This window comes from Vicia villosa, unplaced genomic scaffold, assembly GCF_029867415.1.
Source record: "Vicia villosa cultivar HV-30 ecotype Madison, WI unplaced genomic scaffold, Vvil1.0 ctg.000253F_1_1, whole genome shotgun sequence".
NCBI lineage: Eukaryota > Viridiplantae > Streptophyta > Magnoliopsida > Fabales > Fabaceae > Vicia > Vicia villosa.
Window position 1 is genome coordinate 608,800 of NW_026705106.1, and position 15,955 is coordinate 624,754.

Consider the following 15,955-nt stretch of genomic DNA (forward strand, 5'->3'; position numbering starts at 1 on the left):
AATATAAAGAAATAAAGTTCAAATCCTCAAATTTGCTAGAAACTTTGGTTTTATATTAAGACGAGTGATAATTTATTAGTCTTAAAATATTTGTTTAATCCCAAAAAAAAATGTGTTGTTTAAGAATTTTAATGAATTATATAATAAATATATTTTATATAATAAAAATTTGCAAATAGCTCAAAATCATTTTCAATTGCAACATTGCGCGAAGTTTTTTTTTTCTTACTATGTGTCAATTTTATATTTTATGAAGAAAAAAAAAAACAAACAAATCTTTTATTGAGCTACATCCAAGTAAATAGTAAACAAGACCTAACTACGGCAAATTAGCAACTCATGGTGACACAGCACATGAATTACTAACCACCTTTCTACATGATGAATGCGCCAAATAAGAGGCAAATATCAAAATTTTGGCGTTCTTAATTTAGCACAGCCAAAAACATTTTGCTGTTTTTAACCACTAACTAAACGAATATAATAACTCATGAATAAAATACACTACAAAGCGGTTTTAAATAGAAATTTCATCCTAAGAAACTATTTAATTTAATTAAAACATGAGAACTACGTAGACCAAACATGAGAGCACGATCCGGACGGTCATTATGCTGTCTTCACTTTTCTAGAAGGAGGCCGCCGAAATAAACTGATTAGATCATCAAGACCCTGCCAATCAACAACACTAAGATTAAATGCAAGCAAAAAAACTAGATATCTTAAGGTTGAAGAGATGTTGGTTGTTAGTAAATATGTACCCTAGTAGTGATGACCAAGAAACTGAAGAGGACGATTAAATATGATCCCAACACTAGAAGCAACAGTAAGTCAAATGTGACACTGGCAACCTGTAAAACAATTAACGTTTATTTTAGACATGAAAGGACTATTTAATTACGAAGCCAAAAGTAACTGAAAAATATGTTGCACCTACAAGTAACTGAAAAACACAAACTACAAACTGAAGATTGTCTAAGCAAAATTCTGTCAAAGATCCTTTTATGTTTGATTCAGATGCTCTAAATGGGGAAAGAGAACAAGCAAATGGCTTATCTTGGAATACAAAATAAGGCACAAAGAAAATAACTTCAAATACCTGATATATGTTCAACTTTGCCGAAGTTGAATCATAGAAAGTGAACATCCCATCTAGTATTTCTCTTTGCACATTGACTTCATCTGTATGATCTTCTAATTCCTATAAACACGCGGAGAACTTGGGTGAGTATACTAGAACTAACAAGATTGCTTCAATAATATCCAAGAAATTAAGGACTGGGCACTCTCAACTCCAATTCTTCTTTTTGAAGAAGCAAAACTTATACTCTTTCCATATGTTAAGATAAGACCCCTAGGTGTTGCATTTACATATATAATACAAGCGCGGTCACAAAAGAAAAAATATACAACAAAACATAATCAAAACCAAATTTGAGGCACATTCACCCCTAATGATTCCTAGAGATGTGTTCCATAAGATCCACACTTTGTTCATGAAATAGACAGACATACGAAGAAGATCAACCAAAAACGATTTTCAAGGTGATATGCTCCACTAACTCCAACCCTACTTGAATCTTCATAAGCTAGTAAAATAACATACATACTAAATTTGACCTTTTTCTTCAAGAACATAATAGCATGCAGAACATAGCTTGTACCATATAATCCCTTATCAACCCAAACAACTATATACATTCAGTTGTTGCTGCAAACAATCCCTTAACTGGCCTACCCACAACCATATTCATCCTAATGGACTTTTTTTCATCCTAACCTAATGGACTTAACTTAATCCTTTACTGAAACAGATGTAAAAGATATTATGCAATTTACACATTCTAATAATACCTTTTTCAATGCCGTAACAAAAGGATCGTCTTTTGATAAAAATGGTGCTACTCGAGGTGTTCGCGACAAAACATCTAACCATGATCTAACATAAGAAGGATTAACAGCTAAGTTACTGTTGTTCGCAAAAATCTGTACGTTCTTTCCTTGATGCCCATAAATATGCTTCTGCAAAATACAGTTCAACAAAAAAGAGATGTTTAAAGAAAAAAACTTGGATTTACATGAAAAATATATGAATCTTCTTGAGGCCAGATGTCACATCATAAAATACTGCATATCCAATACAACCATTTTTTTTCTAGGTAATTCTTCAAAAAGAGATGACACTTAAGGATGTTGATTATGTTATTCAAATTTACTATCACCTTGGCAAATAAGCCAGGTTGCAATAGCCAAAAAAAAAAAAGGAATGAATCAAGAAAAGGATAACCTTCATTAAGGCATCAATGTAACTGACATAATCATGCCAAATACAAAAAATATTTTTATGATTAAATATCATCAACCATAAGTAAAACTATGACATTAGCAATAGCATTACTCATAATTAAATTGCAACCACCATGATTGTACTTAAAGGACTGTTAAAGATGATGCAGTAGGAACAAATGAAGAGTAAATTCAGCACCATAACTCCATAAGTGACCCATTCTGTATGTTTGAACAAATAATCAGTGAAAATTACTTTTCTGTCAATCATGTTGGATCTCCAATCTATCATTTTTGTGGAACAATTAATCTTTTTCTGAAGTAAATTACTCTTACCGCAAGAGACTCGGCAATTAGTTTCACACTTCTGACAATCGCCGCTTCATTGACAAATTGCCTGCAGAATGAAGCTCTCAGCATACAGGCATAGAAATTAGAAAATTTTGGTATTTAAGCCCAGAGATGAACCTGCCATCAAGCAAACCACCAGTGCTCTCTAGCAATTCAGGTGCTGTAGAGAGTTCAGAGAGGGTAGCAGCCGTAACTCTCAGCCTTGAAAACTGTTCATGCTCCCAAGCTACCTACAGCAGATGTCTAGCTTTAATATCCAGCTTTAGATGTAATAGTTAGACAAATGTAGGCAGTACAAGCTTGTTATCAAGAAATATATTTCAATAAAATATGACACAAGCGGATATGATTAGAGGAAGGAAATGGCAGCCAATAGGCAGCTGTACAGATAGTATATATATCATTAAAAGTAGGCACAACCTCGTCAGGGATCCTTCAACTTAATTTAAAGTATGAAACATGTCTTTTATCTTTTTTTAGTCCTTTCTCCATGTAAGGTTAGTCCTTCATGTTTTAAAACTTTAACAATGTTGGACCAAATCAAACTTCAGTTTTCATCTATGAATGCTACCAAAAGTGTTGCTTGACCGCTCTAAAAAGGCATATCTTCAATTCGTCATGATAACATCTAAATTACATCATGATGACTATTACAATATCTAATCCAACAAAACTAACATGATGTGCTCTTGTTTTTATGTAAGATTGTAATTTCGTTATAGTCAATGAGGGTTTAATTGAGGTGCTGAGTGTGAAACACACTATAGTCAAGGCGGGTTTACTTAACTATGTAACACGAGGGAACTAAGAATAAATATTAATCAAACAATGTGACCATTTTTAAAGATAACTGCCAAAACTTTAAAAATAAAACTATAAAGGACCAGTTTGAAATTTTAAATTAAGTTAAAGGACCCTAATGTAGTTAGGTCTCAAAAATATTTCTTTCTCAAAGATCTCAAGAATTCAGCAGAGAATAGAAATAAAGAGGATGATTTGATTTCAGTGCATTAAAATCTGAATAACAAATAGTATAAAATAGTTTCAAATTTCTTTGCAAACCTTATGAGATTAAGTGTCCAGTTCACGGTAATAAAATGAGTGGGGCAGTGATGTAGTTTTTCTTTAAAATACTGCCACGTGAGAATGAATGGAAGCTAAATATAAATGTCAGAGCCATGCAAGTAAAATTGCGAGAGTTTATCACTTACTCGAGGATTTGAAATATTTATTTTCTTATGTTTCAGATTAACTTGGACACCCAACTCTTCTGCAACACTTGAAAAATCCTACACCAATATTTTCCATCAAAGAAGTCAGTAAGTCAAAACTGCAAGTCAATCCATTTATTTTAGTAAAGCCCCCACCACTGGGACAGTCACTTACTTCTAGAATTTGCTTAATAAAGGCATTTTCTGGAGGTTTAGACACATGAATCCATAATTCATTTTCCCATGAGCCGATACTATCTAAGCAAATCGCATAGTCAATGCTCTCACGCAGACGTTGATCAAAGCTTTGAAGCCACTGAAAAATACAAAACTGTTAGTGACAAGAATCATAACATCAAGAATACCGACATGAAATAGACTTGTCAGACAATAAAATGAACTTTCATATCGGAAATATCACCTTACGGGTTCCGTTGTAGTTGTAAGGCCCGCCAGACGTTAGCCCAAAAAGCAAATTGTATTGCCCTCTTGTCTTCGGATTAGAATATAAAAGAGAAAACAATCTAGCTACTTCGAGAAGAGCCACAATGCCACTTCCATTACTATCGCTTCCCACTGATAATGCCTAAAATTACAGACGTTTAAAATAAGCATGAAGGTCGTTTGGTATAGTTGTACTTGTACAGATGAAATTAAAAAAAATAAATACCGGTGCAGCCCCAAAAGTGTCATATGATGCCACTATCGCAATGGTGGGTAATTGATGTGAATCACCATCTGTCTTCAGCCCTGACAACCATCCCTACAACCATATAAAAGACATCTATCATTCACACGAGTTATATCCAAAACACACCAATTTAAAAACCCTTGTGAATGCAAACATATTGGTAATACATATCTTCATCTGTTACATTTTATCAAGCATAAGCTGTTTGTTTTCCAGGTTTAAATTATAACATAACCATAGCCTTACATTAAACATTAATTGTTAAAATGAAACTTGCACAAGCTATGGAAGATGATAACAATAAAGGAAACAAGAATTTAAGGAAATATAAAATAAGCAGGCCTGCATAATGAAGAAGTGCTCATTTACTCAAGAGAAAAGAAAAACAATAGGAAGAAAATAAAATGCCTTTGAGTGACAACTTAGGAATGTTTGATAAGTTGTAGACTTGAAGAAGTGCCAAATTGAGACTTCAAAGTCAAGTAGTTCATTATTCAGTTAGGTTACTGGTATTATAGGTCTACAACATATCAAACATGCCTAAGCTGTCACTAAAATGCATTAAGAAAATAAAATTACAACCAAAATCCAGGAAAAAGATTATGACATGTACCAGATTATCCTATTAAGTATTTCCTATTTTCGCCTAAACATGCGGCTAAACGGTTGCTCAATACGGTTGCTCAATACACAAAAGCCTCAAGCCTATACAAAGCCACTGATTCAAAGCTTTATAGATTTCACATATAACATCTGAGAATTAATGTGGAAGATACAGCAAAACAGAAGAGGGACATACTATTTCCAATGTTTGACTTGACCATAATGAAATCTGTTAGACAATGAAGGTGGTTGGTATATACAACTACTAAGATTATGCTATATCCTATAGAGATAGGGTTCTCATCGTCATGAATTTATGAGAAATCTTTATGGCAAGCAATGTTGTCAAACTTGAGATCCTACCCGGGATTGGGAGAGGGTAAAAAGATCGTAACTCAAGGATTTTAACACAGAATATAAGATCCTACCATTCTACCAATTATACCTAAAATAAATAAAAAATTATATGAAATTATACTTGCAAACATAGATGTGTCAAATGACGGGCAGGGGATGGAGCAAGTAAGGGATGTGACAGGCAGGGCGGCTTAGGGAAAAGAAGGGAGGTAACAGGACAAGTGGTTACCAAGAAACAATGCTTCAGCACTGCAGTGTCCTGCCTACTTGAGGGGTTGTGAGATGGGACTGCAAACAAAGTGACATGTCTCGTGTCAGATCCTATTAGGGAACAAACTTAGGTCTCTAACTTTGTTTGAACTTACCTATGAGGGTGTTACCGCTTATGTGGATTATTGAGTCATGCTCAAACCCAAGGCTCTTCCAATCATACAATAAGTCATCTTAGACTGTCTAGTTACAGAAACACAAAGGTTGGTGATTGTTCAAACAGAAATCTCATATGGTATCAATATATGTACATCTTAAAAATTAAAAACAAAGAAAACATAAAAAGAAATTATATTGATGACATATTCATGTGATGCCATTAGTTGTATTATATACATATTAGGATTTGGCCAAAGTTAAAAATATGCTTCTCAACTTACATTACATATTGATCTATTTGAAATAAGTTTAGTTTGATTTCAAATTAGATCAAAATAATGTCCGGAAAAAAAATTCAAAGCCATTGCTAATCTAAATGAATTTGCACACCTATCACCCAACAACCACATAGTATTTCTGCAAAAAGAAGGCAGAACAAAAACCTGAATATTTGTAATGGGTGGAGATGCAACTTTTTTTGGCTCAGTGGCTGAAATGACAAATTTGTACCTGCAACATTTCAAAAAAGGGGGGGAAACACAGAAAAGAAGAAAAGAAATCATTGACAACATCACTTCCAAAAGAAAACAAACTTGACATGCAAAACAACATAACAGACATGTGAAGCAATTTATTACAGAAAGAAAATAGAAGAAATGTAACAACTGTGAAATCAAAGGATAGTTAAAACATAATCCAGACCCAAGTAGTAGTCAAAACAAAAACTTCACATAAAGTCCATTAAGACCATAAATCATACATGTGTACAATGGATAGTAAGATCCTACAAAATTCATAAAATGTGTGTGCTCGTATGCGTGCGTGCCTGTGCGTTGGTGTGTAAGTGTGCGTGTATGAAGTAATACAACTGTATAGATCACAAGTTAAAAATTAAACCTAACAAATACAAAACACCAATGGAAGCCTTATTCATCGAATTAAACCTACCCGCCAGTAGTTGCAGTGGCAGGCTGACCAGAGGCATCATTCTTCTTGATATCCAATAACACGGCATCAATGTTGTCATCCTCAAAAGCAAAATAAACAGGATACTACCAACAAAAAAAAGTATCATAAAAGTTAAATTAAAAAACAAAATTAATAATAATAGAGCTTAACCTATCAGAAATATAATAGTAGGAAACATAATAAAACAAAAGGGTATCATATCACATATTAAAGGCAAAAACAAAACATCATTAGATAAATTGGGAAAAAACAATAAATTATAGAAGAAAAATACAATTCCATAGTACAGAAGTGCATCTTTCCTATCTAATATACACCACACTAATAACATCATCGTCACAACAAACAGCGCACTAATGTTGGTCTTCAAAAAATTTAGAATGAGTAGTAGTCCACTCCACACGATAAGCTAGATAAATGGTAATAGAGTACTATGATAGACAATAGAACTTACGGAAAACCTTTCAATTTTGCCAGTACCTCCCGGCACTACTTTATCAGTCAAGAGCCTAAGGCTTTGTTTGAAAGTTTGGAGGGGAGGGGAGGGCTTCCGAAAACGAATATTTAAAAAAATATAGGAAAATATTTGATATTTTTTGAAAGAATGATTTTGTATAGAATGATAAAAGAGTGTTAATCATTACTATATTTTTAATTTTCATAATACTATAACACCATAAAAAATATTTGGAAAATTTATGTAATCCCTGTAAAACCCTTATTCAATACAATTTTAAATTCCCCCAAATTAGGGGGGTTTTGGTGTTATGAATAAAAGCAAACCCTCCCAACCAAAATCCTTCAATTATCTCCACTCAATCCTTCCTTTTTTTCAAAATCCTCCCCTCCCTTCCCCTCCAAACTTCCAAACAGACCCTAAGGCTATGATAGACAATAAAACTTAAGGAAAGCATTCTAATTTTTCCAGAATCACTTGGCACTAACTGATGAGTCAAGAGCAATAAAACATATGCAAACACATAAAGCTGACTTGAGAAGCATATCTATAGTGAAACATATCAAAATTAGGTTCATTAATTATCTGCCAGACTGCCACAATTGATATAAAAAATAAGCAAGCAAGTCGTCTAGAGCAAGCGAATAAACAGGGTTGGCAGATCACTACTGCATAAGGAAGCTAGCCAAAGTATTCAGTCATCAACAAAACAGTGGGAAAATTACAAAGCCGGTATTACTTCATCAAACAAATCAATGAAAAAGACCAATACGTTTGCTAATAAAATCAGTTAAGTTTTTGGAGAGCACGGGCATAGTCAGTCAAAACAGTGCATAAATTAATTTCAAGAGTATAACACGAGTTGATGACTTAGAACGAAAAATAAAACAATTATAAAGTAAAGGAATTCAAAATAAATGAACTAAGAAGTTAATTTTTGCTACTAGATTCCAGCAAACAATTCATTTTATTAAAAATTCCAAAAGAAAAATAGTTGGAACTTCATAACAACATATATAAAGAAGCAACTTTCTGAAATTTACTCACAGGTAAGTTGGCGTGTATAAGTATTTGTTCAAGCTCAGCCAACACACTCTTCAGCAGTTCTTTGCTCCCATCGTCACCATTACTTCCCACACCACCTTTGTTTTCAAAATTGAACATCTGAGGCAGCAAAAATATTAAACCCCCCAGAGGCTTCCCAGCAACAATGTACTCTGTCATATCAGTCAAACAAATTTTCAATCTCGTTAAACTAATAAGAATGAAAGAAAAGCCAAACCAACCATTGCCCCTAAATAATGATCAATACAAAGTAGTATTGGCTATTTTCAGAGTTTGACTAGATAGATACTTTATCCATAACATTAAATGAACCATGACATTATTTCTTATACTTTCTTTTTTTGTCCCAAACTATAAGAATTATTATACAAATTTATATTTCCATAATCAAACAGAGAAAGTGAAAATCAAAACCAACAAATTGAACACGGAAACATCGCAATTACACTGTAGCCGTTTCGCAAACACTATTCATAACTTGCGTAATTCAAAACTACTTCGCACATCGTTGCACATCAACATCATTCAAAATAGTTAACAGTTAAGTCTCAGTAAAAGCAACTACAAATTCAATCAAAACACACAAAACGATCAGAACAATAAGAACCTTGAACAAAGGACATGTTGAGTTCACGAAGAGGAATAAGAAGAACAGTGCGCGAGAGATCGGCGTGAGGAGAGAAATGAAGTGAAGCGGCATGGTGGTTGAGGCTCGCGAGTCGAGATCCGAACGGAACACCGGACATGTCGTATTGGATTAGGCGGTAGACGTCAACAACAGTGGCGCCGTCACAGAAGTCGACGCAGGCGACGAGGATGAAGACGAGAGCGATGACGGAGTCGAAGAGCATTTCACGGTTGCGAGGTTTTCGTGGCGGCGAAGCCATGGAGTTGAGATCTGATCTAACTAGGGTTTCTGAGTAGAGAGAGTATGGGGATTCCGATCTACTCTTGAATAGAATACTAGGAATATTTGTGATAATGATTATTACTAGTTTTTCATATTAGTAGGGAGCGTAGGTAGAAGATGTTGAAGAGAAAGTGAAGATCCGAGAGAGTGAATGGAAGACGGAAGAAACAAGGTTAGTTATGCTCAAGTCAGTAGAGCATCATACACTCCACTAGTTACTACGAGTGGATTTTTCTCTCATTTATTTTCTTTTTAAGAATTTTCTTTTTGTTGGGAATGAGTTTTTTTTACGAGAGGGAAGGCTTCAAAAACAATTGAGATCCATCTTTTAATTTTATGTTATCTTAATAAAATATTTTAGAACATGTTTATTTTTTTTATAATTCAAATTAATAAAAATGAATGATTTATAAATATTAATATTTATTTAATTAAATCATAAATATAAATAAAAATTTCAGGAACAAGAGATTGAGCTCTAGACCAATAATTCACACATATTTAACTCAATTAATTCATATTAGTTAAATTATCTCACACTTAGGACATTCTAATTAATTCATAACAAAATACGTATTTTGGTCACTTAACTGTAAGTACGAAGTGCGTCTAAGAGGGGGTGAATTAGATTCTTAAAAATTTTATAGGTTTTTGATGATGTATGGATTATTTTTCTTGTTTATGGTGAAGTTATGGAAGATGTAAAGTGCAGAAAAATAAATGACACAAGGATATATCATGGTTCCCCTCACAATCTGAGAGTACTCTAGTCCCCTTACGTAGTAAGAGATTTTGTTGGTAACTTGTAAAAGACAAATCAAAGACCAAGAACAATCCTCTTGGACCAAGAACAATCCTCTTGGAATCTACACTAAATCCACTAAGAGAATAATCCTCTCAAAGTGACTCTCTTGCTTCCAACAATCCTGGATAGCAAGGTATACATAAAGTATTCCTAATTTTACAAGAGTTTTGAAGTTGAACAATATATCAATCACTTGATTGATCTTCTCTACCACTCATGCAATTTATACAGATAATAGGTGCTCAAATGTTGATGAGTATGTGGACAAGTTTATGAGAACAATGCAAAAAATTCTTTGTGAAAGTTTGATAATCACAACACTTGATTTGAAGTTTGAATGAATAAGAGTTTGTAAAAATTGTAAATGGAAGAGGTGAATTCAAATCTGAAAATATAATGCTTTATATAGTGCATTAACACCTTTTAGAAATGATGCAAAACAATGAAACAATGTTTATCTGAAAAGGTGTAAGTTGGAAAACATTCAAATCTGAATAGAAATATCTTTGGCTCTGTTTACTCAGGAAATCGATTTCCGTAGGGGGTAAATCGATTTCCATGAAGCGTTGTGACCATTTTTGAAAAAATGTACTCAGGAAATCGATTTCCATATAGAGTAAATCGATTTCCATAATCAAAACAGCATTTTCCAGAAACGTGCAATTCTTGGACAAGTGTGTGAAATCGACTTACCCCCTAGGGAATCGATTTCCTGAAGCTTCTATGCAAAAATTATTTTCTTTTCAAGCCAAAGCATATTGGCACTATAATGTTTAAGCTCCATAGTCTTCAATAAAATCTTTAAATCTTGATAGTTGTTTTAAGACTTGGATACTTGAATGGTACATTATGCTTCTAAACTTTTGCACATCCTTTCTTGATTCAACTGCACATTTGTTGACTTCATCAAAACAAGTAATTTTGAGAAGCTTGACTTCACATTCTCCCCCTTTTTTGATGATGACAACCATTGAAACTTGACGTGTGTTATTGCTTGATATGTCCTAAAAAGCATGCTCCCCCTATGTTGATGACTCCTCCTTTATCAATGTTTTTACTTAAGAGAAAGAGTGTTTATGAATTATGAGACTGCATAATTTTTTGGACAAGAAAAGCAAACACATGCCTTTTCTCCCCCTTTGTTATTATCAAAAAGGATGAGGAAAAGAAGTACAAAATTGAAACATTTTCATAATAGGCATCAAACTATGAGCACAATGAAACAAAACAAAAAATACATAGCACAATACTAGACCTTATAAGGGAGACATTGTCTTAACATTACACATAAAACAGAAATTGAGAACATAATATAAAACATAAAGCATAAGACAACATAAAACAAGATAAGTTAGTCACTAGCATCCATTTCATCATTGTCAACACCATTTCCTTCTTCTTCTTCTTCCTCTTCACCATCATCTCCATTCTCAGTCTGTTGTTGGAATTGATTTTTGAGAAAATTGATGTCTTTACGCATTATGCGATGTTCCGAACTGTTGCGAAGATCCATTTGACGAAGCATTTTGTATATGAGTTCTAAAGTATAGCCACCGTCAATAATGGCTGGAGGAGCTTGGACGTTCTCATCATCAGTGTGTTTAAAAAATTCATCACGGTCTTGGATAATGCCCATATTTTTGAGCAGTTTTTACTAGATATTAGGCTTGTTGTTCCCGTCTTCTTTGCCGGTTCTTTTTGTAAAGGAATTCGAAAGTGTTCCAGGATCTTGGTTATGGTTCTAGCATATGGTAACCCACTTGACAAGGAGAAGCAATATTCCATGTGACGTAGAATCACATAAGCCCAATTAACCGGCATAGAATTCTTCATTGCACACAGCAGCATCATATCCACTTCACATAAGTGGGTTTTAATGGAGATAATGTTGGTAGATGGAGATATTTGAGTGGTTATTGAAGGATTGTGTTGAATACTTATGTGTTATCAATGAGAGCAGATGAAGAGTGGAAGAGGAATTGAATGATAGTGTTGACCTTGATGACCAAAACAAAAGGAGCATGTGGATATATACAAGAGAAACGAAAATAAAAATTATAAATAAAGTCAAGTCACGTTCAGGAAATTTATTTCCCCTGAGTGGGAATCGATTTCCAGTCACGAAAGTTACATTCCAGTAACCAAACATGATTTTTAAGCTACAGGAAATTAGTTTCCATTGAGGGTAAATCGATTTCCACGAAAAAATTCAAAAACATAAAAACAGTAGCTTTGAAACATTAAAACTAGCACATAGACATGTATGAAATAGTATATAATATCAAAATAACATGTTTAGGTAATATGTGAATATAAGTTATAAATGAAAAACGCAACATACCGGTAAAGGCTGGGATTTCACAAATGAAATTGTAAAATATATTGAAAGATAGAAACTTGAGACATGTACCTTATATGATGAAAGCTAGTTTTGATCACATATTATGAGATTTTAAAATTCATACATCATGCTCAACCAATATGCCGAGTTCTCTTCGAATCTTGAAGAATGGTTCTTTTGCAAGCGATTTTGTAAAAATATCCGTTAGTTGATTATGAGTATCAATGAACGAAACTTCAGCGTCTCCTTTTAGAACGTGATCGCGTAGGAAATGATGTCGTGTGTCAATATGTTTGGTTCTAGAGTGCATGACCGAATTCTTTGTGATATTGATCGCACTTGTGTTATCACACTTTAGAGGAATGCATCCAAGCTTTACGCCGTAGTCACTAAGTTGTTGTTTTAACCATAAGATTTGAGCGCAACAACTTCCTGCTGCAATGTATTCTGCTTCGGCCGTGCTAAGTGCGACACATGCTTGTTTCTTGCATGACCATGATACTAATACATTACCTAAGATGTGACATGTTCCGCTTGTACTTTTGCAGTCAGTTTTGCATCCTGCATAATCCGCATCAGAATAACCAAGTAAATCACCTATACTACCTTTTGGATACCATAAACCGACATATGTTGTTCCTTTGAGATACTTCATGATCCTTTTTACCGTCATGAGATGAGATTCCTTCCGATTTGCTTGAAAGCAAGCACACAAACAAACACTAAACATTATGTCAGGATGAATTGTCTTCAAATATAATAATGAACCAATCATACCTCAATATTTTGTAATATCAATATAGACACCGGATTAATCTTGATCCACATAAGTTTCGGATCCCATTGGTGTAGAAATTATTTTACAATTATCCATGTCAAATCTTTTCAACAATTCTTTGCAATACTTGGATTGGTTGGTGAAAATGCCATCCTTTAATTGCTTGATTTGTAATCCAAGAAAATAGTTCATCTTACCGATCATAGACATCTCGAATTCTCCTTGCATTGTTGATTAGAATTCTTCACATAATTCTTTGTTGTTGAATCGAATATGATGTCGTCAACGTAGACATGAACTAATAAAGTATGATTTTTAATTTTCTTTATAAACAAAGTCTTGTCAACGTTACCCTTTTCAAAACCTTTTTCGCATAGAAAGTTGCTAAGACGATCATACCATGCTCTTGGTGCTTGCTTTAAACCGTAGAGAGCCTTTTTCAACTTGAAGACGTGTAATGGATTCTTGAAGTATTCAAAGCCCCGGGGTTGTTTGACATAGACTTCTTCATTTATGTATCCATTCAAGAAGGCGCTCTTGACGTCCATTTGAAAAAAGCTGAAAAATTTAATAAGCAAGTAAAAGACGAATAACTTCTAACCTTGCAACCGGAGCAAAAATTTCTTCAAAGTTGATTCCTTCTTCTTGATTATACCCTTGAGCCATCAACCTTAGTTTGTTTCAAACAATTATACCATTCTCATCAAGTTTGTTCTTAAACACCCATCGGGTACCTATGATGTGTTTATTACTTGGCCTAGGAACAAGTTCCCAAACTTGATTTCTTTCGAATTGATTTAACTCTTTTTGCATAGAAATTATGCATTGGTCGTCTCCTAATGCTTCATCAATTTTGGAAGGTTCAATTTGAGAGACGAACGCCATGTTTAAGCAAGCATCTTGAAGGTTTAGTCTTGTTGTAACGCCTTGAATAATATCACCATTGACTTTATCAATTGGATGATCTCTATGAGTTCTCCATTCCATAGGTAGATCACTGATATTTGACTCTTGTTGAATATAGGTTCTATTTGATTCTCCAATTGATTCTCATTGTTGACTTTGGAAGTATCTCCTTGAGGCTCCGATTGATTTTCATTGTTAATTTTGGAAGTATCTACGTGATTCTCCGATTGATTCTTCTTTTTGATTTTGGAAGTATCTTCTTAAGGAATTACTACTATATCATCATCATCATCATTACAAACAATTATATCCTCCTTGGAGGGGTTAGATTCATCAAAAGATAGATGCATAGATTCTTCAATTTTTAAAGTTCTTTTGTTATATATTCTAAAAGATTTTCTAGAAAGAGAATAGCCAAGAAAAATACCTTCATCGGATTTTTCATCAAACTTACTAAGATTGTCTTTGTTATTGTTTAAGACAAAGCACTTGCATCCAAAGATGTGAAAGTAAGCAATGTTTGGTTTCCTTCCTTTGAATAGTTCATATGGAGTCTTCTTTAAAATAGGTCTAACATTAACTCTATTACTTACAAGAATGGATTCTCCAAGATGCATTCTAAATAACTCATATTCTTTAGTCGCCATTCTACCATGGCAGGTAAGCCACAACATGAAGCAGGCCCGAGGTCTTGCCATATTATTGTGCAACAGAGTTTTTCAATTAACTTTTTTAGAATAGTCCTGTAACGCCCTGTAATTTTTTCATGCTGAACTTATTATGAGTTCGAATATCCTTCCATTCTTTTATATTATGGATCCTATCCCGCTGATTAAGGATGGATTTCATGATTCAGCTATAAGCAGGCTTGTTCTCAATGTTCATGATATGGTCATTTTTCAAGTAATACACGTGAACCCATCTAATCCACTGAGAATCCGACTTTCCACTTAAGCTCTAAAGAAGTTTGATCAAGTTGGGTTGATTCCAAACTTCCAAGTCGATAAGATTCATACCATCATAGCTCTTAGGTCTACACACTATTTTCCACGCAATGGGCGACTTCCTACTCCCCTCAAAGCCACCTGTTCATAAGAAGATTCTACAAATAGATTCGATCTTATGAATCACACTTTTATGGAGGGGAAAACCTGTAACCAGTAATTAGTTATTGTAAAGGTCACGCTTTTTATAAGCTGAATTCTACCGGCATAAGTCAGTAACCAAGCACTCCGGTGTTTAATTCTATCAATAATACGATCCACCAAAGGCATGTACTGTTGAATCGAAAGCTTCTTACCAGTCACGGACACACCTGAGTAATTAAAAGGCATCTGACCTTTCTTAAACTCAATATCTTTAGAAATACCATCTTTTGTATCTTTGTCCATCCTTGCACAATAAAATTTTACACTTCTCTGGGTTAACTTTGAGTCTAGTAGATTTTGAGAATTTGTTGAAAATATCCATCATCATCTCCACTGAGCCTTTTTCCCATTGAGCAAACAGAAGGAGGTCGTCTACAAAGCACAAATTGGTTATTTTCAATTTATCGCATCGAGCATGGTATTTGAAATTTCCATTCCTTTGTAACTTGGATAGGGACCTATTCAAGGATTCCATTACAATGACAAAAAGAAGGGGGGTTATAGGGTCCCCTTGCCTGAAACCTCTCTTAGCTTCCATGATTTTGTTGTAGTTCCCATTCACATTAAATCTGTAGGAAACAGACGATACCGCAAGCATAATCCAATTAGTGAATTTCCAAGGGAATCCAACTTCGTTTAAAATGCATTCCAAAGCGTTCCAATCGACCGTGTCATACACTTTTTGAATGTCCATTTGAATTAGACATC

The 15,955-nt window shown here is 34.0% G+C and overlaps 1 protein-coding gene across 1 annotated transcript; it reads right to left on the reverse strand.

Annotated features, from left to right (window-relative positions):
- Positions 1–260: 260 nt before the first annotated feature.
- LOC131625991 (uncharacterized) lies at positions 261–9,512 on the reverse strand. The gene is made up of 14 exons (XM_058896820.1): positions 8,967–9,512; positions 8,342–8,511; positions 6,817–6,920; positions 6,312–6,378; positions 4,519–4,611; positions 4,270–4,434; positions 4,024–4,164; positions 3,849–3,926; positions 2,755–2,867; positions 2,623–2,683; positions 1,855–2,022; positions 1,100–1,201; positions 762–851; positions 261–672 (listed from the first exon to the last, which is right to left on the reverse strand). The coding sequence occupies exons 1-14, from the start codon at positions 9,244–9,246 to the stop codon at positions 610–612; spliced, it is 1,695 nt and encodes a 564-aa protein (XP_058752803.1). The 5' UTR covers positions 9,247–9,512; the 3' UTR covers positions 261–609.
- Positions 9,513–15,955: the final 6,443 nt, after the last annotated feature.